At 55.8% G+C, this 23,387-nt stretch overlaps 13 protein-coding genes across 13 annotated transcripts; 7 read left to right on the forward strand and 6 right to left on the reverse strand.

The window, feature by feature from the left end:
* Positions 1-414: 414 nt before the first annotated feature.
* On the reverse strand, positions 415-2,646 carry PG998_004977 (uncharacterized protein; the record flags this gene model as incomplete). The annotated part of the gene is made up of 1 exon (XM_066871795.1): positions 415-2,646. The coding sequence occupies one exon, from the start codon at positions 2,644-2,646 to the stop codon at positions 415-417; it is 2,232 nt and encodes a 743-aa protein (XP_066731892.1).
* A 597-nt stretch (positions 2,647-3,243) lies between these two features.
* PG998_004978 (exo-beta-1-3-glucanase) lies at positions 3,244-3,951 on the forward strand (the record flags this gene model as incomplete). The annotated part of the gene is made up of 2 exons (XM_066871796.1): positions 3,244-3,447; positions 3,520-3,951. The coding sequence occupies 2 exons, from the start codon at positions 3,244-3,246 to the stop codon at positions 3,949-3,951; spliced, it is 636 nt and encodes a 211-aa protein (XP_066731893.1).
* Positions 3,952-4,119: 168 nt separating this feature from the next.
* On the forward strand, positions 4,120-5,311 carry PG998_004979 (uncharacterized protein; the record flags this gene model as incomplete). Its single annotated transcript, XM_066871797.1, has 3 exons — positions 4,120-4,340; positions 4,717-4,918; positions 5,036-5,311. 3 exons carry the CDS (start codon positions 4,120-4,122, stop codon positions 5,309-5,311), a joined length of 699 nt encoding a protein of 232 aa, XP_066731894.1.
* A 408-nt stretch (positions 5,312-5,719) lies between these two features.
* Positions 5,720-5,977, forward strand: PG998_004980 (pectate lyase superfamily protein-domain-containing protein; the record flags this gene model as incomplete). Its single annotated transcript, XM_066871798.1, has 1 exon — positions 5,720-5,977. One exon carries the CDS (start codon positions 5,720-5,722, stop codon positions 5,975-5,977), a length of 258 nt encoding a protein of 85 aa, XP_066731895.1.
* Positions 5,978-6,217: 240 nt separating this feature from the next.
* PG998_004981 (GPN-loop GTPase 1) lies at positions 6,218-7,398 on the forward strand (the record flags this gene model as incomplete). Its single annotated transcript, XM_066871799.1, has 2 exons — positions 6,218-6,530; positions 6,590-7,398. The coding sequence occupies 2 exons, from the start codon at positions 6,218-6,220 to the stop codon at positions 7,396-7,398; spliced, it is 1,122 nt and encodes a 373-aa protein (XP_066731896.1).
* Positions 7,399-7,727: 329 nt separating this feature from the next.
* On the reverse strand, positions 7,728-8,097 carry PG998_004982 (metallothionein-I transcription activator; the record flags this gene model as incomplete). The annotated part of the gene is made up of 2 exons (XM_066871800.1): positions 7,728-7,752; positions 7,871-8,097. The coding sequence occupies 2 exons, from the start codon at positions 8,095-8,097 to the stop codon at positions 7,728-7,730; spliced, it is 252 nt and encodes an 83-aa protein (XP_066731897.1).
* Positions 8,098-8,652: 555 nt separating this feature from the next.
* PG998_004983 (uncharacterized protein) lies at positions 8,653-9,240 on the forward strand (the record flags this gene model as incomplete). The annotated part of the gene is made up of 1 exon (XM_066871801.1): positions 8,653-9,240. One exon carries the CDS (start codon positions 8,653-8,655, stop codon positions 9,238-9,240), a length of 588 nt encoding a protein of 195 aa, XP_066731898.1.
* A 233-nt stretch (positions 9,241-9,473) lies between these two features.
* PG998_004984 (uncharacterized protein) lies at positions 9,474-10,449 on the reverse strand (the record flags this gene model as incomplete). Its single annotated transcript, XM_066871802.1, has 2 exons — positions 9,474-9,866; positions 9,940-10,449. The coding sequence occupies 2 exons, from the start codon at positions 10,447-10,449 to the stop codon at positions 9,474-9,476; spliced, it is 903 nt and encodes a 300-aa protein (XP_066731899.1).
* Positions 10,450-12,660: 2,211 nt separating this feature from the next.
* Positions 12,661-12,909, reverse strand: PG998_004985 (uncharacterized protein; the record flags this gene model as incomplete). The annotated part of the gene is made up of 1 exon (XM_066871803.1): positions 12,661-12,909. The coding sequence occupies one exon, from the start codon at positions 12,907-12,909 to the stop codon at positions 12,661-12,663; it is 249 nt and encodes an 82-aa protein (XP_066731900.1).
* A 613-nt stretch (positions 12,910-13,522) lies between these two features.
* On the reverse strand, positions 13,523-14,426 carry PG998_004986 (uncharacterized protein; the record flags this gene model as incomplete). The annotated part of the gene is made up of 2 exons (XM_066871804.1): positions 13,523-13,799; positions 13,873-14,426. The coding sequence occupies 2 exons, from the start codon at positions 14,424-14,426 to the stop codon at positions 13,523-13,525; spliced, it is 831 nt and encodes a 276-aa protein (XP_066731901.1).
* Positions 14,427-15,792: 1,366 nt separating this feature from the next.
* PG998_004987 (uncharacterized protein) lies at positions 15,793-16,435 on the forward strand (the record flags this gene model as incomplete). The annotated part of the gene is made up of 2 exons (XM_066871805.1): positions 15,793-16,280; positions 16,360-16,435. Coding segments are annotated over 2 exons (564 nt in total), but the record flags the coding sequence as incomplete, so codon positions are not given.
* Positions 16,436-18,578: 2,143 nt separating this feature from the next.
* PG998_004988 (uncharacterized protein) lies at positions 18,579-19,257 on the reverse strand (the record flags this gene model as incomplete). Its single annotated transcript, XM_066871806.1, has 3 exons — positions 18,579-18,904; positions 18,990-19,052; positions 19,119-19,257. The coding sequence occupies 3 exons, from the start codon at positions 19,255-19,257 to the stop codon at positions 18,579-18,581; spliced, it is 528 nt and encodes a 175-aa protein (XP_066731903.1).
* A 1,806-nt stretch (positions 19,258-21,063) lies between these two features.
* Positions 21,064-22,803, forward strand: PG998_004989 (laccase-1; the record flags this gene model as incomplete). Its single annotated transcript, XM_066871807.1, has 1 exon — positions 21,064-22,803. The coding sequence occupies one exon, from the start codon at positions 21,064-21,066 to the stop codon at positions 22,801-22,803; it is 1,740 nt and encodes a 579-aa protein (XP_066731904.1).
* Between the last annotated feature and the right edge of the window lie 584 nt (positions 22,804-23,387).

The following is a 23,387-nucleotide window of genomic DNA, read 5'->3' on the forward strand; positions in this document are numbered from 1 at the left end:
CGTAATTGACAAGTTGGCGGCCGTCACAAAATATACAAGCGGTTTAACACGCAATATCCATCTAGTTACATAACTCCAATCCGCGCGGGGCATTTGACTCAGTGCATCTAAGCATTATGGAAATGTGCAATGTGCATAACTGGCGGCGCTCTCTGCTGGTCTGTGCCCGCCCATCGTCTCGTCTGCACACCTTTTACGCAGCTGGACAATCTCATGTGGATGAAAGGCAACCGCAGTGGTGCTAATCAGTATGCTAAGACGACTCAACACCTAATTCCGGATACCAGCTCCATTCTAACGGGGGAAACAAGACTTGGGGTCAGTAAGGTTCCGAATCGCAATATACATTGGGGTCTGGGAGTACTGCCAACTCACCTTCTGGAGATTGCTCCATGGCCTTCCGAAAATTGGAGTTTAGTACTCTAGTGCTGCGTTAGTTTCCATGGTTACATGGGGATCTGGTAAGCGGAAGATGGGGTGTGAGTACCTAGCTGCGTCCAAGCACTCCAAGAGTATAGTGGCCGCCTCAACCTGACCCATCACGGGTGTAGAGCGTATGGCATCCAGACGCGCGTCCAGGACCCATAGGTTGACATAGGATGCCGTAGCCGCCAAGAAACCCTCCAGACCGACGACATCGAGCCGTTCCGGTCCTAGAGTAGCCGTCGGCGGATCCTTGACCGAGATAGGCTGGCCGCGTGCACGCACGAAAGCGTAATGCTGAGGGTGTTTCTGACCGGATGGTGTTGGTGGATTTCCCCCTTGAGATACAAGGACCGTCCACCCGCCGGGATCCAGATCCCGAGCTCGTGGGGAGCACCAAGGCTCCTGCCCCGTCGAGAAACCCCGAGGCAGAGACATGTTTTCACACATGATGGGGCTCACCGAGGCCGACGACACTGGATCGGCGGTTAATGACGCCGGGGCGCTAGAGAAGCCGAAGGACGCGTGGTTGCCCTCTGATTCATAGTAGCCGTCTCTTCCCCACTCTAGTCCTGACAGCCACGCGAGAAAGCCGGCGGCGAAGCGTTCGGGCTTCAGAAGCCCGTCACCACAATAGAGGGTATCGTACTCTGAATTGGTGGTATTATAGTGCCGGACAAAGATTTGTTGGACGGGGAAGATATCGAGAGGGGTATGATTGGAGCTTGTCGGTAGCCAAAACCTTTTGCGCAAAGCAGCCGAGTAGGCACCGGCAAATGTGACCTTGATACGCGACAGAATTGGCGGCCGTGCGGCCAGCTCTATGAATACCTGAGCGCCGAGTGCGCCAGTGTCGCGGGAGGGACTCTGTAACAGACAGACTTCTCGCAAAGTGTCGGGGGCCTGCGAAAGGGAGTGGGCAAGCTGGGCAGGTGTGCCTCGAACACAGTCAAGACACAGGCTGAGAGACGTTATAGGTCCGTCTGTTTGCGGCACACCTGTCTGGGGCCCGTCATCCAACGCTGCCCAGATACCTTGGGCGGGGACATTCTTCAATCCTTCCAACCCGAGATGGCCATTCTGGACAAAAGCGAGTCGGAGGAGCCGGCCTGCTGCGCGGGTGTTGCCAATCCTATCGGGGTTTTGTAGCATATTATGTCGGAGAGAGTCTGTGAAACCAGGGAGGTCACGGACTTCATTCAAAATGGTAACATCGAGATCGTCCATATTTTGGGTTTCCTGAATAAGTCGCCCGATGGCCTGATACTTGAGGTCTCTCTGGCCCTCAGCGCTGAGAGGCGTGTCTGGTACCGGCGGATGGCCATCACCATATTCCTTTGGCCATACCATATCCAAGGCTGCATCCTCAACCACCGAGAGCGAGGCCAGAAGCTCCATATTGCGATTGTGAACTCCCAAATTGAGAATATAGGCTTCACCGATCACATCACCCCCCCAGTCGAACTTTGCCATGTAGTCCACAGCAGACATAGCCCTCCGCGGTCGTACTGCCTCGAGAACTGCCAAGGGACCGGTAGGGAGGTCGAAACCCCCATATTCTCGGCGAAGGTCCATCAAGGCGCGCCGCGAGTCAATCCACCTGGCCTCGCCGATCTTGAAGCCGACGATGCCATAGCGCAATACCCCGCTGAGAATGAGGTCCGTGACGTCTACGACGACCATGCCCCATTCGACGTCGGGGTCGCGATAGACGGTCGCCAGCGGTTCAGGTCGGTTAACCCCGTCATAACCGGGCGGTGGGTCGGAGCCAACGCCTAGAAGGAGCGCGGCGGTGATGAAAGGGAACGGTGGGACGCTCTCGCGGTCCCACGGCCGACGGCGTTGGCCCTGGCCGGGTGCGCGCCGGTTGAGCTCTGGCAGCTGCACCGGCTCGGGACGACGAAGATTTAGGCCGTGCCCGGCATTGTCGTCGCTCACTCCATCACCATGACCGGCGGCAAAGTAACTTGCCGCGAGGGCCATCTCGCTACTGATGGCTGTACGATTGGTTGGGTCGGAGAGGACGGTGACAATGCGCCGAAGGCAGGCCACCAGCCGATCCGCATGTAGCGACTCTTCTTCGGCCCAGGCGCCAGTGCTGGACGCGGCAGCTAAGGGTCGGTGGCGACCATCAATGTTGGCCAGTACAAAAAAGATCCATGAGTTCGGCCCACGTCCAGGCTCCAGGGGCTGCCAGTAGGGTTGGAAATCCGGATCTGCCATGGGTGGGATGTATAGCAGCAGCCTGACCACTCTCCTTTCAATGACAGATGAGCTTTCCTCCGAGGCTCCCGTGAAAAGCTCTGCTTTGATGGTTCTGATTATTACTATGCTGCGAGTTACACTATTGCTTGCGTGCGGGCCAGTAGTAATATGTATCAGTCTGGATGCGGTGTCTGGAGTGACCTATGATCAGTTCGAGGTGCTCTACTGGCCAGTGCTGCGAGGAGTGCTCGATGACTACGCTAGAGTCTTGCTGATCGTTCGCTACCACGCCCCCTGTGCCGCACATGTTTAAACCCTTTTGGTTAATGGGAGGCTCCCGCCCTACTCCTAAAAGCGGAAGGTGGGAGGACACTACCATCGCTTGTGGCCCAGGCCAACGGCGGCTCCATCGGCTTCAACATCAGCGGTACCGGTGGCACATCCGATCAAGCTATTATTTCTCTCGGTTATCGATAGCAGTATTAGCAATGTCGAGGTCGGCGTCTTGATTAACAGCAAGCCCACCTCACCCAATATTATGCTCGTCAATGTGGACGTGGACGGCGTGGACAGGGCTCCTCTTGGCTCTACGGCGGCGGCTCCGAGCACTCGGTTATGTACCTGATCCACGGCGTCGAGGACGTCCATCTCGGCCACACCCAGACGGAAACGCCCTACTACCAGCCCGAGCCCATCGCCCCCAAGCCCTTCAACGTGGCCAAGGCATTCCCTGGCGATCCTGACTTCAGCGAGTGTAAAGGTGACGACGCCTGCGCCGCATGTTGGGGAGTGGTCGTGTCGGATTCAAAGTCGGTGACGGTCCATGGGGCGGGGCTGTACAGTTTCTTCCAGGACTATTACCAAGACTGCCTCGAAACAAACGATTGCTAGCAGCGCATGCTCAGAGTGACAGGGTCGGAAGACGTGGTGATTTTGAACCTGTTCACCGTCGCCATATCCAACGTGGCCGAGGGCGTCGACAAGACGGTCATCTCCAAGAAGGACAATCAGGGTGGTTTCGCGACCGAAATCAGCGTCTGGCTCCCGCTGGACGGCGCGGACAACTCCAACACCGTATTCGTCGACATGGAAATCTGGACCGCGACAACTGTGACCTGTTCGGATGCGTCTTGCCTACTTGTGTTTCCAACCAGCCACTTGTCCGCCTCCGCCACGATATCCCCAAGCCCATTCACCACATCGTTTGAGTACGGCGGCATGAGTACAGTGACGCAAAATGGGGCGAAGACAGTGACGTTTGTCACGGCCACGACAACGACGGTCATCATCCTCAACCCCATGGCCACGGACGGGATAGCCTAATCCAACTGCAACATCTCGTCCGGTCAGCTAACCATTGATCTGACGCCGAGTGTGGCAATTCCCCCATACACCGTGACGCTACCTGACGGCGACGGCAAACCTACATCCCGCGTGGTACCGCTTTCGCCAAGGCCGCTGATCAACGATGGCCCGACCGGACCCATCACCATGCCTCTGCCCTCTGGCGATCTACCCAGTGGGAGCTGCACCTACTACACCGGCGTTACTTCTCCCTTCACAGCTAACGGTGCAACGGTCGCTACCATCACCTTTCCGGCCGCGGTAACGCCGTCCACGATAAGATGTCCGCCCGACGACGAGATCATTTTTGCTACGCCGTCTACCACCATCTACACCGATTGCATGACACCGACCACCATCACCATCGGGTTCGACTAACCCACCACGGAAGTCGTCAGTTTCCTAGGCCCCACAACGGCGATGGTGTCTGTTGATTGCAGCGTGGTGACGGGCTTCCCCTTGGGCTCGACCTCTGACGACCCCATCCCCATCCCTGTCCCACCCACGACAACTTTGCCACTCCGTATGTGAACGACATGGCCCCGTGGCCTCGTATCTGCGATCGAGACCAAGGTCGACAAGCCAGAATCTACCAACGGGGGCTCGGAACAGCCCTGCAATCTGTGCTTCTTCTTTGTCTGCATTGACAAGCCCGAGCTGCACCGGGAGCTAGTTCTAGTCTTTCCCGTCCGGCCCGCCGCCCCCGGGTCTTCAATGGCCGTCGGGGTTCTCCCTATCGGGCAGCTTACCGCAGTGGCCGCGCATCGCCGTGGGTCCGAACGTCCAGCTGACGTACGACTCGGAGCCCACCTCGTGCAGCACCACCCAGACGGCCTCCATCTGCACCGGCACCACCGTCTTTACAGTCAAATCGGACCGCACCACAATGGCGACGATCAGCACCACCACGGAGCGACCGGACTGCGAGACCATTTCCGGCTGCTCGGTGAGCCATTCGACGACGGGTGTCAGCTCGACCACCACCGAGGCCTGCACTCCACAGGCGACCGGAGCAGCGGCGCGATTGGCAGCTCGGCCATGCGCCGCGCCCCTCGTCGGCTAGGCGACTCGTAACCGAACCATCATAGGTCGGAGGGTGGCCGCGTTCGACGACGACGGCCACGGCCACGCCCATCCGCGCCCCTTACACAGGAGGGAGGAGCACGAGAATCGCCCGGCCATCGTGTATCCCATCGACTCCAGAGACAAGGCGAGAACTTCCCAAATTGTTGCCGTTTTACGGTCCGCGGAGCTCGAGTTCCGCGAGGTTCGATCCGATTTCCTAGCGGGCGGGTACACGGCCTTCATCTGGGTGGCAAATCTCACCAGCAACCCATAACAATAGATTAGAGCCAGCGGCCTGGCGACCCTATATCATCCAGGAAGACAACAGAAACAACATTCCAGTGGGGCGCGAAATCTTCGGACTCGTGGTCACAGTCCGTGACCACCGTTCCAATCTTGAGCCCGACACCTTATCGTCATCGTCATCATCCTCTTGGGGTGACGCATCGCAAAGCAATGCGACCGACACTCGCACGCTCTGAAAACGAGCCGCCACGTCGGCGACGATTCAGGATTCCCGAAGCTGGAGCGCTGTTCAGGTCTCGTGCCCTGGGGGAAACGTGCGTTGGAAACAGCCGAGCAACCCCCTGGGCGGTAAGGTTAGAGACGACTTTGTATACTATTACGATGACTCGGCGGGCGGCGTGAACGTCACGCATCCGCCAAGACCATCTGGAATGGCATGTATATGGAAAAGTACATTTGCCTTGTGGACTACCCACAAGGCGGCGACCCGGACGGCGTATGCCCCAACCTACCCGACCAGATCGGCGACTACACGCCGCCCGGCCCCTGCGGACGCGTCGCGACGTTTTCCGGTGCCAGACAGCGACGTGACAGTATGCGACCTGGTTGGGGAGGATTGGTGCGGGCTGCTGAAAGCTACCCCACCAAGATCGCAGCCATCCTCCTCTTGACCTGGGAGAACGCCCCGCAATAATTTTCATCTACCAGAGACCCCGCCATCCTCCGTAACGACAGGAGAAACAGTGACCACGCCGCAACATCCGACAGCCCAACTCGCATACCTACCCGAATACTCGCTTGCTGCGTCGCGTAACATAGCATTCTCGATTGACAACTCTAAGAACGCCGTCAATATGGCAGAACCAACACCAGCTGTTGAGGGGCTGCCGCTGCACCGCCGGGCACCAAGCCGACCGCCATCGTCTGCGTCGGCATGGCGGGATCGGGCAAGACGACCTTCATGCAGCGCATCAACGCACACCTCCACGGCCAGAAGGAGCCGCCCTATGTCATCAACCTGGATCCAGCCGTGCTCAGCGTGCCATTCGAGGCCAACATCGATATCCGCGACTCGGTCAACTACAAGGAAGTGCAAAGCCAGTACAACTTGGGGCCCAACGGTGCTATCTTAACGAGTCTGAACCTGTTTTCAACAAAGGTTGATCAGATTGTGGGATTGCTGGAGAAGCGCTCAACGCCGACGGAAGAGAACAAAACACCTATCAAGAACATTTTGGTCGACACACGTATGATCCCCAGCGTTCCTTGGCGAGGTAATCCGACTAATGGTTCATATTTGCTACAGCCGGCCAAATTGAGGTATTCGTATGGTCAGCATCCGGCCAGATTCTGCTCGAGTCCCTGGCCTCGTCCTTCCCGACTGTCATCGCCTACGTGATCGACACCCCGCGAACCGCCTCGACGAGCACCTTCATGTCCAACATGCTCTACGCCTGCTCGATTCTCTACAAAACGAAACTGCCTATGATCCTGGTCTTCAACAAGACCGACGTAAAGGACGCTTCGTTCGCCAAAGAGTGGATGACGGACTACGAGGCCTTCCAGGAGGCGCTGCAGAACGATGAGAACGGCAACGCTTTCGGCGGAGTCGAGGGTGAGGGCGGCGGCAGTGGCTACATGGGCAGCCTGCTCAACTCTATGAGCCTGATGCTTGAGGAGTTCTACGCCCACCTCAGCGTGGTCGGAGTCTCGTCAATGACGGGCCAGGGAATTGACGACTTTTTTGTCGCTGTCAAAGAGAAGTCGGAAGAGTTCCAGCGGGACTACCAGCCCGAACTGGAGCGCAAGCGCAACGAGCGTGAAGAGAACAAGCGCCGCGCGCGCGAGAAGGAGCTGGACAAGATGATGAAGGGCATGTCCATGGCCACAGGGGCTAGCAGCTCTGCTACGCTAGGCGGCGTGCAGCCGCCGAACGACGACGATGATCTCGACGTGATTAGCGACGGAGACGATGGCGACGACTTCGCAGATGACGACGAGATGGACCGTGAGGGCTTGCAGGCGAGGTACGAGGCAGCCATGCAAGGAGAGGACGAATCCACCATGGCCGATGCTAGTTTCGCAAAGTATATTCACACGCAACGGCAGGGTTAAGGTGTATACCACACTCCTTTCGTCGCAGGGTGGTGTAAGCATAGATCTGCGCATTCGGGGCATTTTACGTTTTTATAGGCAAGGAAACTGGCGCAAAGGAATACCAAATCTGATTTCAGAGGGCACTCATGAATAATGTCCCTAATGAACTCCTAAACTCCCCAAGACTGTCCAAGAAATCGTGCTTGCATATGCCCATGATACAGGCTTTTCAGGATACTCCCGCCCAGTCAATCGCAGCAGTCCGCTATCTATCATATCATCGTCTCGCGTCGAGGGCGAGTACCCGTTTAGCCAGTCTGCAGCTGTACATTGCATTTTGATCTCGTCTATCGCGCCTCGAATTGGACCATTCTATAACCCAGAAGTTAGTAAAAGCTCGAACGTCAGACTTGTCTGGCTGCCGGCTGTGCTCGGAAACTCCTTCTCGTGCCGTTCGTAAATGCACAAAGGGGGGAAAGGGGAAACGTACCTCTTGGTGCGCTCCTTGTACAGGACGCGGCATCCGCACTCGACGCAGCGGATGGTGTCGGCGCGCTTGAGCGGGAAGGTGGTGCCGCAGTCGCCGCAGATGTAGCGCATGGGCAGGCCCTCGTCGTTGGCCGCGCTCGAGGTGTTGACGACGCTGCGCATGGCCATGCCGGCGGAGGGCGACTGCTGGCCCGAGGGAATCTGGTAGGCTTCGCGTTGGCTCGACATTTCCGGTGGTTTGGTATCGAGTTCGTTGTCTGATTTGGTGCAGCAGGTCGTTCAAAGGATTGTTGTGTTGGTTGGGTGGTAGCGGCTGGTGTTTTTCTTTCCAACAGGTTGAGTCAAAAGTCTGGTACTGCTAAAATGGGAATGCCGACCGTCTTTAGCGTAACAGAGGCAGAAGAGCGGGACGGAGCAGCAGCAACCAGGCGTTCAAAGAAAAAAAGGCGGTACAGGGCGGCACAAATTGGCCGATAGCAGTTCAGTGGACGGTCAATTGCAGTTACGTCAGCAAAGGAGTTAATTATACCTCGGCTTAGCGATGGAGCGCCCGTCCCTTGGAATGCGACGGCAAGGAAGAGCTGACCGTTAACGGCTTGGAGCTTGGGGTGTTTTGATTGTAATCTGTGTTATATCATTGGCGTTTTGTTTGTGGTGCCATCCTCTGGACCATCTTATCTGCAACCAAAAACAAGCTTTCTCTTCCATCGTGCAGCGTCCCTTGCATCCCCTTCCTATCCAGTCTGTGTAACCACATGTCTGGGCGAAATCGTGGTACCAAATATGGCCGATCCAAATAACACGTTCGATCCGACCATCCTCCCGGCATCCGAACCGTGCCCTTTCTGCACAATAGCCAACACCTACCCTACGTATGATCCAACCTCCCCACCGGGCGCCGACTCCAAGCTCCTCGACCCCGACAAGGCCGCGCCCGCGTCGTTCGTTGTGCTCTCGACCCCGACGCTCCTCGCCTTCCTCGACATACTCCCTTTATCCCACGGACATCTGCTGCTGTGCCCGCGGCGGCACGCGCCCAAGCTGACCGACGTCGACGCGAGCGAGGCCGCCGAGCTCGGTAGCTACCTGCGGCTGCTGTCCAAGGCCCTCGTAAAGACGACGGGCGTCTACGACTGGAACGTGGTCCAAAATAACGGCGCCGCCGCCGCCCAGGTCGTCAATCACGTCCATTACCACCTCATCCCCCGACCCGAGATCCGTGCCAGCGGCAAGCTGCGCGAGAGCTTCACTATGTTCGGGCGCGGCGTCCGCAGCGAGCTAGACGATGACGAGGGCGCGGCGTTGGCGGCGAAACTGAGGGAAAACATCAAACTCGTTCTAGATGAGGAGAGTAGGAAGGCGAGATTATGAACAATAATACAATGCATGGCATGAGTTGCGTAACATATCAGACATAAGTGAAAGCCGCAATGCATTCACTTGTCGCCAGGGACGACTGATTATCGGAGTGAAGCAGGTACGAATCTATTGTGGCCCATCTAGTATGTCTATTTTCATCCTAAACGCCATCTTCTTTATCATCCTAGCTCTCTCTAACATGGGGGTATTATAATAGTGCTTTTGTTTTCAATGGAAAGATCGATTTACTCGATCGCGCCTTCGTGGAAAACCTTGATGGGCAGCCAATCGTCGCCGCAGACCTTGAAGCGGTCCTTGAGGTTGTCGAGCTGGTCAACCTCCTCGTCGGTCAACCACCAGCCATCGAGGTCGAAGTTGGCCTCGATGCGCGACGCCGTGACACTCTTGGGGATGACATCCCAGCCCTTCTGGATGCCCCACTGCAGCAGGCACTGCTGCGGTGTCTTGCCCTTGGCCTCGGCCAGCTTGAGCAGGGTCGCGTCCTTGTACAGAGGGGAGTCGGTGCTGCCTAGGCACGAGTAGCCGGTGCAGTGGATACCCTTCTCTCCGCAGTAGGTGACGAGCTTCTTGGACGGGTTGTTGGGGTGCAGCTCGATCTGGTTGACGGCCGGCTTGATCTGTTTGTTGGGAGAATGAGTTAGTCTATGGTGGCACAGCACGGTGGGATAGTTATCGCAGGTTTATTCTCACCTTGCAGCTAGGGTCGTTCAGCAGCTTCTCCAGGTTGACAATGTCAAAGTTGGAGACACCAATGTTTCGCACTTTGCCGGTGCCGACCAGCTTCTGCATCTCGCGCCAGGTGTCGATGAAGTTCCAGTCGGGATAGTGCTTCTTGAGGTCGTCAGGGTCGGTGCTGCAAGGCCAGTGCATGAGGTAGAGGTCGACGTAGTCCATGCCCAGGTTCTTGAGCGAAGTGTCGATGCCCTCAGCGACGCGCTTGTGCCAGGGGTTGTCCAGCTTGGTGGTGATCCAGAGCTGTTCGCGGGGCACGCCGGCGGCCTTGACGCCCTCGCCCACCTCGGCCTCGTTGCCGTAGGCCAGCGCCGTGTCAATGTAGCGGTAGCCGGCGCCGATGGCGGCCTTGACGGCCTCACCGACCTGGCCCGGGCTGGACTGCCAGGTACCCAGGCCAATGGCGGGCATCTTGTCGCCCGTGGCCAGGGTGTAGGTCTTCTTGGTGTGTGCGTTGTGTTGAGACATGTTGAGGGTTTTTGAGGGGGAGGGGGTATCAAAGTTAGTGGGAAATCAGAAGAGAAAACAGGTCAATGCCGAGTGGCAGCGTGCGAATCTTTATATTCGGCCAGGTCGCCTGCTGCACTACATTACATCAAGACAGCATGACGCAGTGGTGTCAATGAGGGGGTTTACCATGTGGGCCCCACTGACATAAGCTACTGGTGAAGCTCCACCCATTGCAGCGTGTTCGCCTTCCTCATGCGAGATCGAGCCAGACGCCAGAATCAATTGGAAGAACGGCCTGCAAGCCTGGCACTTGGGCATTGGCATGGTCGACTGAGTACTGGCAGGCTGGGCTGAGAGACGCGAAGCTGCGGAGCATACCCGGGTTAGTGGGACGTGCAAAGCTGCCCGCCAGCGGCGTGGTGGGTAGGGGGCTCTTCTCTCTTTAGCCGTGCCAATCACGAGAATGCACTTGACACAGCTGGCGACTATTTCCCACGCTAAGAGATCAGTTTCAAACAAGGATAAAAGAGAGGCGAGTAAGTACAGACGGCCTTTGGCAAGTCTGGCGACTGGCTGTCTGGAGACGGGAGCCAGCAAGAAAGTGGGAGGAGGGCAGGAGGGGTTGGACGGCCACTTGCAGTTTAACCGTAGCTGGACACCCCGACATCCCCCACCAACCCACCATCGTTGGTAGGTCTAGCGCCACTACTTGCTTCATCGTCCATTGCTTGTACTTCTCTCGAGTAGGGAACGTGTCTTCTTGGACAAGCGTGACGGGCCTGCCAAGTTCATGTCGCCAATCGGGAGATACAACCCGTCGAGATTGACGAGACCTAGTCGGTATTTCATGGCAGCCTTCATCGACACGATGCGTGCTGGCGGCGGCTAAACGTTCTCCCCCTCAACGCTACTGGTAATTCCATCCATCGACACGGGGCGGGTGCGTCACTCGTCCTGCATCCCCATGCTCGCTCACGTCGTTGGATTACCGGGTTACATGATGTGTTTGGCGTCTCGTACGTTTCTCGGGGGACAGGCGGAACCCGGTCGCGTTGCCGCAAATCGATAGCTACATTGGACTCTTGCAAGTACGAATGGCGAGAAGAAATTCTTGTTTCGCCAGAGTCCCATGGGGCATCAGCGCTTCATTGCATGACCAACTACGGCAATTGGTTCACATTTCCGAAGTGCCTGTGGCCGTAGGCTTCCGCCAGCATTTGAGAAGATCTATCCATTGAGATATCTCTTAATAATGCGCAACCTGCATGCCTCGCCATCATTCCAGCGGTCCCAAGCCCGTTGCTTCACCGAGCCGTCCTCGAATTCTCAGCATTCTCTGAACGCCGCACTTGCCAATGTTGTGGAGGAACTTCTGGCTGCGGAAGGAGCCTGCACTAGCAATGAAGAGCATCTCGCGGCGTGGTGTGCGTCAATGACCCAATCTTGGTTGGGATTGACAACATCCATATTCGCTAGTCAGCAAACAATACATAAGATCGATTCCCTGAAGGGGCCCTTTTATTTGCCAGCAAATGTTGTACGAATCACTGTCAACATCCTGAATCTAGTCGGCAAATGCGCTCTTGGCCATGTGTTGGATTCCCTCTTTCAGGCTCCCCGGTACATCTTGGCCGAAGAAGTTCTGCGAAAGACTCGGTGATGCATTCGATATCTCTCTGTTCTAACCTCCGCGAAACACACATTTTGTTGATTAGGTTTCAATAAACAGTATTTCCCATTCCCCGCTTTCCTTGTCATTTCCTCCATCACTCCTTGCTAAGTCTACCCCTTTTCCCATAATAATCTCATTATCATCGTTTATACAAGGATTGGATATTGTATAGACAGTGTTTTTCGAATTATGAAAGGCATAGCCTACAACCCACGGTCGCCCGATGAGAAAGCGAAACCACGCGTGCTAAACTTGTGCCACTGCAAGTCGTGCCGGCACAACGCGGGCCTCGCTTGCGTATCCTACATGACTCTGGGATCGGCGCCGTTCATTGATGAGTTGCAGGCCTACAAATCTACTCCGCATTCCAAGCCCTATATCTGCGCCACGTGTGGGTGCCACATATGTTGGCGGTGCGAGGATGCGAAGGAGGGGTCGGGGGGTGTGATATTCGCGACCGAGGCACATGACCACTGAGGCGTTGGCACGAAAAGCGATGCGCAAGTGGCGGTATTTGGCGCTTTGGACGGCGATGTGGATAGTTTCAACGGTTTCTGTCACTGCGGTGCCGTCAGACTCCATTCCACCCGGCCCGACGCTGAGAGCCGGCTGTCGCGCTCAAACTTCCCAGAGCGGATAACACCGTACCACACAAGGTCGCCGCGCAATACAGCCCATGACAATGATAATTGGTGCTTCCGGTCACCACAGGACTGTTCGGCGTAAACGAGGTATCTCGCTGGGACCTGCGCATGTTGCTCGTGCCGCTTGATCTCGGGCTTCGAAATCCAGACGTGGGCTTTCATCCCGCGATCTAGCATCCACATCAGCGTGGGAGCGCCCGACGCGAGTTCGGACAACGATGAAAAAGCGTATCAATCGCTCGACTTCGCGGCGGTGGCGGCGACGGGGATAGGGACGCTGCAGAGCGGCGAGAGCTCTCCCGGGATGGCGCGCGAGTTCTGCGCCCCGGTGCGGCCCGACCGTATTTTGGCACGACAAGTGGCGGCACAACCTCATCGACGTGAGCGTAGGCCTGCTCAATGCGCCCGAGGGGGCGAGGGCTGAGAACTGGTAGGACTGGTGGACGAGGCAGGTCAGTTTTGCTGAGGAGGCGGGGACCGATAGGCACGGCCAGGTTGCAAAACGGGCGGCTGGGTTGATCAGGAATCTCGAGCACGGGTTGAAAGATAGGCATTTAACTCATGTGCAATAATAAAGCTAGCTGGGGTACATTTGTAAAGATATTCGAACTGAATCGGGGGTCCAAGCCGCACCGGCCATGCTGGGTCTCTGAAAAAAAGAAAGGGGGGGTATCATCTCCATGTCATCATCCACACGACTATCGTGGTGTCTTGTCTCGTCTTGTCTCGTCTTGTCTCGTCTTGTTCTTTCCCATTTGATATCGCCAGGTACTTCTCACTGCGCGTGAGCAACATGTTGCATGCCGTTGTTGTTGGTCAGATGAGCCGCAGCCGGCGCCTGGGCGGAGCCCGTGTATTGGGGCTGCATCTCTTTCGGCTGGCCATAATTAACCGACATGTGTGCCTGCTGGGGTTGCATCGGGTATGGGGGTTGCTGCTGCTGCATGGGCTGCATCCCTTGCTGTGGTACTGAAACAAAGATCGGCTGCTGCCTCCTATTCCTACGGGCCGTCTCTACGCATGCACGCACAAAGAGCGTGAAGTGTATGATGCTAGTCAACCATCCAATGTCAGTACTTGTCTGCCTTTCCACGCACATAGGTGCTATCCTTCCTCCCAACTTACATGAGCAAGATTAAGAAAGCAAGCTCCGCCTGCAGCGACCGGATGTAGAACCTGAGGTTGAAGTAACGGGTGTAGTAGTAACTGTCGTAATAGCTGTCGTAGCCGATGTTGATAGCCACGAGATAGGCCGTCAGGCCCGCGGCCACCAGGAAGGCGAGCCACAAGAGCAAGTGCAACGCGACGTGGGCGCCTGGGTGGATGCCGCGGTGCCCGCCCCGAGCGCAGATGGTGATGAGCTCGGCGACGGACCAGATGATGGCGACAGCGGCCTCGGGCGCGATCCAAACGACCTGCAGGCTCAAGACCTTGGGGTCGACGACGAGTGCGATGGAGATGCCGATGAGGATGATGCAGAACACTATCGACACGGACAGGAGCACGATCTTGGCGTTGTGCCATGGCTTGCTCGCGGCAGGGGTTGCCGCGGCTGCTGGTTGCAGGTGCATCGGGTGCGCGCCCGCCGGGTACGGTTGCGTGTACGGCGGCTGGTATTGCTGAGGCTGCTGCGGTTGCAGAGCTTGCTGGGGTCGCTCGATTTGCTGGTTGGAGTCCATCTTGGTAGAGAATTTCCGAAGTCCCTGTGCCCCCCAGATTCAGTGTGCTTTCTCTTCCTCTCAATTATACGACTAGAAGACTCTGTCGCACTGGTTTCCTTCGCGTGATCCTAAAAGACCAGTTCACGTGCACGCGGGCTCACGTCAGATGCAAGACAAGAGCTTTCCTCGATGAAGGAAAAGAAGAAGAAGAGCAGCCGATGCGAGAGTCATGTCGGTAGAAAAATGAGCAACAAGATTCCAGGACCGGCTCAGGAACGCCATCGCCAGTCACCCGGGCACCAGGCCGTGAAACGGACAGCAAGCGAAGCGGTCTATTTCAGCTCCTGCTAGCTCGCAGCCATTCTAGCCGTCGAGGGGTTAGAGACGTCGACCTGGAGAACGCCAAGCCTGCGCCAATGAATTAGCCTGTTCAGCTAGGTGGATTAGTGAACCCCTGAAAAGCAATCAGGGCCTTGGCCAGTACCAACGGTTGCCTACCAATAGACGTCGCAATTGGATGGCATACTTCTTTCTGCGTCGGGGAATTTGAACCGAGTACGGACGGAGTAGTCAGGCCTGGTCGAGTTATCAGTTATCTTGGTCCCATGCCACTCAGCCCTACCTACTAGGCCACGCCACGGCTCGCCTCCAGAAACTAATCAAGCCCAATAGAATCCGGACCAAGCAGTTGCGGGAGAGACTAGAATGGCGATTAGGCATCAACAAAGCGCACTCAGACGGCGACTCGGCGGGCGGCCGCCGATATCTCCGGGCGCCGGGCCGGTCTATGACCCCGGACTTTTCGTCGCAGCAGGCTTCCCTTCCAGTAACGTCTGTGTCTGACTTCGGGGACGCCGCGGCTAACCTCTTCGCATTGCCACATACATGCGCTGTACTTGTATAGGCCCCATGCATTCCCGGGGATGGATGGCTCTGTTCGAAACACCCTAGATCACCGCAACTTGCTGGCAGCCCTATGCTTGCTGGCAGTACAGTAGATGATGTGCGAATAAGCTCACTAAGTTCCAGCCTAGCCTTTCAAAGTTCATCCCAAATAGCAGAGTCCAGCAAGCGGCAAGTGTTTTTGCACCTGGATTTGATATGACAGGATTCGCACGAGTCATGTAAAGTCAAACAAAATGAGCAAACTCAAACATCCCAACCTGCAGGTGGTTCTCCCTGAGAAGATCGCATGTTTTCTCGCGGCTATATACCATGGAACTTCTTGTTTTGCATTCCTTCCTCATTTCTATCTTCCATTCTCTACTACTCTGGGCCTAAAAACTGGTAGACCTGGTTCCATTCTACGACATGGCCCTCCAACAACTACCCCTTCTGGGAGGAACACTGTAAGCCACGCATCTCATGTTGCGCCATTGATTAGGAGACAGACTTTCTGATAATATCAAACAGGCCTTGGAATGCTTCCCTCTGGACGGCTGTCGATGACTCGGTTCGCGGCGGCAACAGCTCCTCGCACCTGGACATCGCCGTGGCGAAGAATGAGGCCGCGTTTTCCGGCTACCTGGACGATGTCACGCTGGGTGGCGCCGGTTTCGCCTCGCAGCAGACCGTTGGCTCCCTGGACTGGAACCTTGGCGGCTACGACGGACTGCTCGTCTCCGTTGCCCTATCCGACGGCAAGCTGTATACCCTCAACCTGAAGGACATATTGCCCGCAAGCGATCGCGAGAGCACTTTGCTGTACGAGACCAACTTCACGGTACCCGGTAGCACGGGCGGCTCTTCCGACATCCAAGACGTCTTCCTGCCATGGGCCAATTTTACGGCGACGTACAGGGGAAGGACGCAGCCTGATGCCAAACCCCTGAATACCAGCAGCATTAAGACGATGAGCTTGATGATGAGAAGGTACGTAGTAGTGTCAACTGATCCTAATTCAATCTCATTTCAAGAGACGTGCAAGCTAATCTCGATATCCCTTTTCAAGTTATTTCGGAAAGCAGGAAGGTGCTTTTAGCCTGACAATCAAGTCGATTTCGGCTTTTTATAAAGATCGTTCGTAGTAGTAATAACTCTCAACAGAGTTTATTGTTATTCAATAGAAACTCGGAGCTATGACTGCTCCATGAAAAAGGCTTTAACGCAGTTTCACTATCGAAAGATGTTGCTTAGCACAATGGGATGTGATAAGTTGTTGCTTGTTTAAGAAGGCTTTGGCCGCATGTGCTTTTGGTCATTCCCAGTTGCTCGGTTTCTTTTTACAGGCCTATCAGTAGAACAAACCCGATGTTGCAGCCCGGCTACCTATAGCAAACCATCAGTTTCGATATGCTGGAAGTCTGCACTAGCGAAGCCCTCAGGGTTCGTATCGTTGACTCCTTAGCATACACAGAGCTCGCGAGGTCTCCCCTCTACAAAACGGGCAACATTAATCTAGACGCGTGAATAATGTATTCGTCAGACAGCTAGCAGCTCTGGAATAGGGGATCTGCCGATACTCAGCGCTGACAAAGGGTCTGAGATCTCCTATTTCTACATCTGATAAGCCCCCTGCCTTTCATAATGGATCACGAGAGCCCCGCCGCATAAATTACCCACCTGAACACACTGCTAACCGGCAAGTAAGCCCTTCCACCTGGTTATTTTCCATAATGACGTTGGGACAGCCACAGAATTAGGCGCAGCACGCGCTGCTGTCAAGATTGATGCTGCTGTACCCATTCCTTGCAATGGACGTCACACTGGAAGCGGCCCTCCTTAATAATCGCGCAGATGCGATTGGCCGGCGACCCGATCCGTTTGTGAAATTGACTATGGCCAATTCACATCAGACCGCTGTCACTGCCGCCGATAGCGTGGTGGGTAAGACGACACAACTCTATGTACGCCCGGAAAGTGTCAGCCGGACCAGCGGGTCGATACCGAGCGAAACCATGACTATAGGGAGGAAACAATGTGCATAGGTTATTGGTGGTAAGTACCGGTGGCACAGCACAGAAAAGCTCCGAAACGGCTGCGCTCTACCACGCCGGGGCTATGTATGTCTTGCATCTCGGTGCGCAGGGGAGGGAGGGGGGCAGAAATGGGGGGCGATGGGGGCGATGGGGGCAGGGTGGGACGGGCCTCCGAGATTGATCTGGATCCGCCGTCGTACGGGGCGGTATACATGCATGTATTCACCGCAATCTTGGTTCGGATCATCTTCGGGGGCCGTGGGCATCCAACCAGTTCCAGGGCGCTTTTCGGATCCGATCACCTCCAGTCATTAGATGACATACATTCAATCGAAGCCGTCGCTGGTTCTGGGCGGGCTAGGGGGGCCTGCAAGTACCTTTTTCGGTACTCGGGTGCCAGGCCGCCGGGCTCCTAGACACGTTGCCTCACTTTGGACACGGGCCTTCGTCTATATGCACTATGTTGTCATCTCTCGCCAATATTTACCTCCGTTTTCTGCATGGACAGTGAGGCCCGAACACCCCAGAGAGTGTTATTCTCGTGATGGGAGCGGCGCACTGACAGCATTATTTCGCGCAACTCCTGTTCTATCCGAGTCAAAACAACGAGGCCCCGTAGTAGCGGCTATTGGACCAGCTCGTAGAATATGTGCAGAATCTGGCCGGGACCTACAGCTGATCACATCAGATCTTAAGTGGGACTATACTACGCCCTGTATTCCAATCTTACATAACCCGGGTACATGTCCAGTTTTCCCCCTTGATATGCACCGCTACATAATCCCTGGCTGCCTTGAATTGACCAATTACGAATGTCAAATTTGTCATTGAGTCCCGCCCATGCTCGGGCCTCTGTGCCGTAGGGTTCCTGTTTAATTGCGTTAAGCATATCGTCGATGTTTACTGTATAGTGAACCACCTGTAATCAAGTTTTGACCATCGTGACCGGCTGACGTGTGTGTCTTTTCACAAAGAGCTAGAAAGATAGCCAGCCATTCGAGTTGCAAAGCAAGAGAGTCAAAGCGAGGTTATTTCAGATCATTTTTTAATGGTAGAAAGAATAGAATTTGATATAGTAACAAAACTTGTAGAAGAATCCCTAATAATGTTCTGAGTGTGCTATGAATTGTAAAATCGTATCTTATCGTCACCCCCGGTATCAACTGCTCGCCGACTGCATCCTGCCTGACTGCTTTACCACGCACCCCCTATTTCCCCTCCAGCAACCCACCCACCAATGACCCACGTCGTCTTATTGGTGCATCGGCGCCTTGGTGTTAAGCAGGATCGGAATTGTCCCCGCCGTGGTCACGTTCCAGCCGATTTGGAATAGGGACTGGCCATCCACTTCCACGGGGATCGCCACCCACTTCGCCTCCATGTGTTTGTTCATGTCCACGAAAAGCGCGTTGCCAAAGAAGATGTAGCCCGTTGTCATGGCTGAGGCGTCATCTTCGGCCTCGGTGAACGTGGCCAAGCCCGTGTCCTTCTTGAAGGCGAAGAAGCTGGTGGCAGCGATGGTGTTGCCTTGCGGTGTCGACGAGGCCGTCAAGGTGCGGCGTTCGGAGACGCAGGAGACTATTGGCATGTCAGATGACAGTTCAGCATCGTGGACTTTCTCGGGGATACAATCATCGGCAAGTGGTGACTGGGTTGAACGTACAGGTCACATTCTGAATAGGGAAGCCCGAAGGGACCGACGTGATGTTGGTCAAGTAAGCGCTGTCTAGATTGTCGTAGTTAGCCACATAGACCTTAGGCATACATGTGTTCCTGGAGAGTGGCGATGTACCTTTGACTCTGACGATGGGCAGGCCACTGATGCCTTTGCCGTAGGCATATATGGCCTTGTCAGACACATCAGGGCGCCCTAAGGGCTTGGCAGCAACGCCGAGTGCAACAGCCAAAAGAGCGAGGGGCTTGAAGAGCATCTTGACAGAGTGGATGAACGAAAGTATGGGTTGTGTGTAAGAGATGGAACGGGCAGGTTGGCAGGCGACTTAGGGCGTGAGTAGGAAACGGGCGGACAGATGGGTGATACTTATTATCAACTGAACAAGGCGCATGCCATTACTAATCTCTTCCAGAATGAGGACGGGACAGAGCCTCAGTCTGCCAAAGACTGGCAGTAGACATACACAAAGAACAGGGATGGACTCCGAACCGGATTCCGAACTGGATTCCGAAGAGTGCTCAAACCTATCCAATGCTACCTGGAGCTGCGGTAGGCGATTACACATGTCGCAGTCATCTCATCGGCGCTCGACTTTGGGCGGATATCAATCACGGTCTCGGCGTGGGTAGATGCGCGCGGGTCATTTCGGGTTTCGTCTTTGGCGCCACGGTCGCAACGGTGCAGGGTATTGTTGTTCTACGAAGGCCTTGGCAGGTTGCAGTTCAGGAGACGACAGCAAACTTCACGACGCGAGTCTTTTTCTTGCGTCTATCACAACTGACTCGTTGCTTCTCGAACGGACACTTCGGGTGCTACTATAGCCAAGGGGCTGCGTAGTATTACATATACGGCGGATCTGCCGCGACCCATATTACAAGCTACCCCGGTCGAACCGCAAATCCCATCCCTGACGGAACCCCTGAACACCACAGATCTCGAGGTTGCAGCTTGCAAGTCGGCAATTGCGATCAACAAGGGGATGGCTGGGATGGATATGCTCACAACGTTCTGCACGGCCCCCGAGACATCGGGCCGACCCCGAAGGGCAGGATTACGTACATGGGTAGAGCTTTTGATTGGGCTTCTCGAAGGAAGGAAAGCAGATTGCCTGCTGAACGCACCGCATGGCCCTGTCGATGCCAAGTCCATCTGCAGAAACGAACACCTGCGACAGACGGTGAGATGGAAAAGCAAAGAAAATCGAATGATAGCAATCTAATTAAGCTTAAAAGAAGGTTGCCCCAAGACTGATGGCCTGCCAAATGGGACGACTGAGCAAACCGCTAGAGGCACCTTGTGTTGCATAGTCACGGCTGAGAGGCTTAAGTCAACCACTTTGCCGCTTTGAGTAACGGATTCGGCGCGCTTGGTGCTCCTATTGGGTGGATGACTTCGTATATGCAAAGCGGATCTCGCACCGGGGAGGCAACAAAAGCCGCATCAAAAAGACGCCGACGAGCGCTCTGTGCTTCTATTACATAAGTGGCTTGGTCGGTGGAAAGTGGAAATGCACATCCAGCACATCTCCATATCGCATCGGACTGGGGAGAAAAGAAGACCCCAGCTCGCTCCCCACCCTGAAACTGCAGCGTTGCACCGACTACTCAGCAAACATATCGATCGCACTGAAACTATCTATACTCGTGCTGTACTCGTGCCGACGCTTGGGAATACCACACTGCCCTGCTGAGAAAGCGTCTTGTGTTATTGGCCTGCGGATGGGGGAACCGAAACCCGGTTCATCATGGTCGCATTCGCAGATGTAACGGGCCTGCATGCAGAGAGGATTCACCACGGTTGCATCCCGAAGGCATCAGGCCATAGCCTCCTCGGCCGCCGTCTTCTTCGAACATGTGCCGACGACGCGACGACTTTGGCGTGAAGAGGATGATAGCCAGGGCAGGGAGTGAGGCTCTTCTTTTGGGTATAAGACGTCGAGGGTAGACGGCGTCGATATGTGAGAAAAAAGGAAGAAGAGCATCCTCATCTCAACAGGCACTCTCCTCCCTCCTGCTTCTTCCCCTTCACCTGCCTTGAGACCAGTGGACAATCACTCGCTATCATGTTCGCATTCGCTTCTTCCCTCCTTCTGCCCTTGGTGGCTGTCCCCCTCGTTTCCGGACATGTCATCAACCCCTTTACATCACAATTCACACCGCGCAGCGCTTGCGAAGGCAACACGCCCGAGACTCGCTCGTCCTGGTGCGATTACAGCATCAACACCGACTACAGCGTAGAGGTTCCCGACACCGGAGTTACTCGCGAGTACTATCTCGACCTGACAGAGGTCGAGGTGGCACCCGACGGCATCAGCCGCTTTGCCATGGCCATAAACGGCACCATACCGGGGCCGACCCTGCACGCCGACTGGGGCGACACCGTCGTGGTTCACCTGACCAACTCGCTCAAGACTTCGACCAACGGCACCAGCCTCCACTTCCACGGCATTCGCCAGAACCACACCAACGACAACGATGGCGTTGCCTCCATCACCCAGTGCCCTTCGCCGCCCGGCACCACCTTCACCTACAAGTGGAGGGCCACCCAGTACGGCTCTACCTGGTATCACTCGCACTTTGCGCTGCAGGCATGGCAGGGCGTCTTCGGCGGCATCGTCATCAACGGCCCCGCGACTGCCAACTACGACACCGACCTGGGCCTGCTCTTCCTCAACGACTGGAGCCACCGCACCGTCGATGAGATGTGGGACGAGGCCCAGTCCGGCGGCCCTCCGGAGCTCGAAAACGCTCTCCTCAACGGCACCAACACCTTCAACAACTCGGGCGTCGAGACTGGGTCGCGTTACACCGTGGCCCTGGAGGAGGGCAAGTCGCACCGCCTTCGGCTGGTCAACGGCGCTCTCGACACGCATTTCAAGTTTTCCATCGACAACCACACCCTCCAGGTCATCTCGATGGATCTGGTCCCTATCGAGCCCTTCACCACCGACGTCCTGAGCCTCGGTATCGGCCAGCGCTACGACGTCATCGTCACGGCCAACCAGCAAGCCGTGGCCAGCAGCTTCTGGATGCGCGCCACTCCTCAGTCCGCCTGCTCGGACATTGCAGACCCCGAGAACATCAAGGGCATTGTCACCTACGGCGCCGGCAACCCTGATGGCGCCGAGCCCACGACCGTGGCCCACACCTTCGAAGACAGCTGCGCAGACATGCCGGCGGCGTCGCTGGTGCCCCACGTGCGTCACCAGGTCGGCTCCAAGTCCTGGAGCTCCGAGAACACAGTCTCGGTCGGCACCAACGACGACCAGATGTTCCGGTGGTTCATCAACTCGACCACCATGATCGTCCACTGGGGCAACCCGACGGTCCTGCAGGTGCACGAGAACGTCAACACGTTCGCCAACTCCAACGCCGTCGTGCACCTGGCCACGGCCGACGACCCCTCGGCCGACGACTGGGTCTACGTCGTGGTCCAGACCGAGCTCGCCCTCGCCCACCCCATCCACCTGCACGGCCACGACTTCTACGTCCTGTCCCAGGCCGAGGGTCTCTACGAGCAGGGCGTCACCCCGCTGAACCTCGACAACCCGGTCCGCCGCGATACCGCCATGCTGCCCCAGGCCGGCCACCTGGTGCTCGCCTTCAAGACCGACAACCCCGGCGCCTGGCTCATGCACTGCCACATCGGCTGGCACACCAGCGAGGGCTTCGCCCTCCAGTTCGTCGAGCGCCAGGCCGAGATCCCGGGCATCCTGGACACCAAGAGGCTCGAGGACACCTGTGCCGCATGGAACGCCCACGAGGATGCAGCGGCTGTCAAGCAGGACGATTCTGGCATCTAAAAACGGTTTCTTTCCTCACGTAACTGAATGCGTGTGTTTTGTTCTTCTTACTTTCCAAACTGAGACAAAGATTTTTCTTATGTCAACGTTCGGTTTAATATTTTTAGGGATACATTATGGGCATCATGATCTTGTGTTATTGTACTAGCTGGAGTAAAAAAGGATTGAATTGATATTGAACGTTATGAACTACTTGATATTGTCACTGGCTGGCTCACGTACTTTGCCTCTTTCGTGAGCTGTTTTGATATTGTTAGGATTCATAAATGGTCTTATCATAGCCATTAGTGGCTGGCACCCGAGCACTAGAAGACGTTGGGTTTCGAGATATTTCTTATGCCGCTTCCTTCGTGATATCTTGTCTCGCAGCCAGGGGCGCCTTCTTCTAGTGGAGGATACAGAGAAGTGGCAGAACCCGTGATATTGTCAGATTATATACGTCGTTTCGCTCTATACCGTTAGAAATGAGCGCTTACCTCGAGATACGCACCCCTTCATACCAGAAAGTAAGAAAGTACGGTGTCAGGCGAAACATTTTGTAACGGCCAAGGATGCTTAATAGGCCTTGATCATCTCGACAGCAA

This window comes from Apiospora kogelbergensis, assembly GCF_038363985.1.
Source record: "Apiospora kogelbergensis strain CBS 113332 chromosome Unknown utg000003l_segment0_segment0, whole genome shotgun sequence".
Classification (NCBI taxonomy): domain Eukaryota; kingdom Fungi; phylum Ascomycota; class Sordariomycetes; order Amphisphaeriales; family Apiosporaceae; genus Apiospora; species Apiospora kogelbergensis.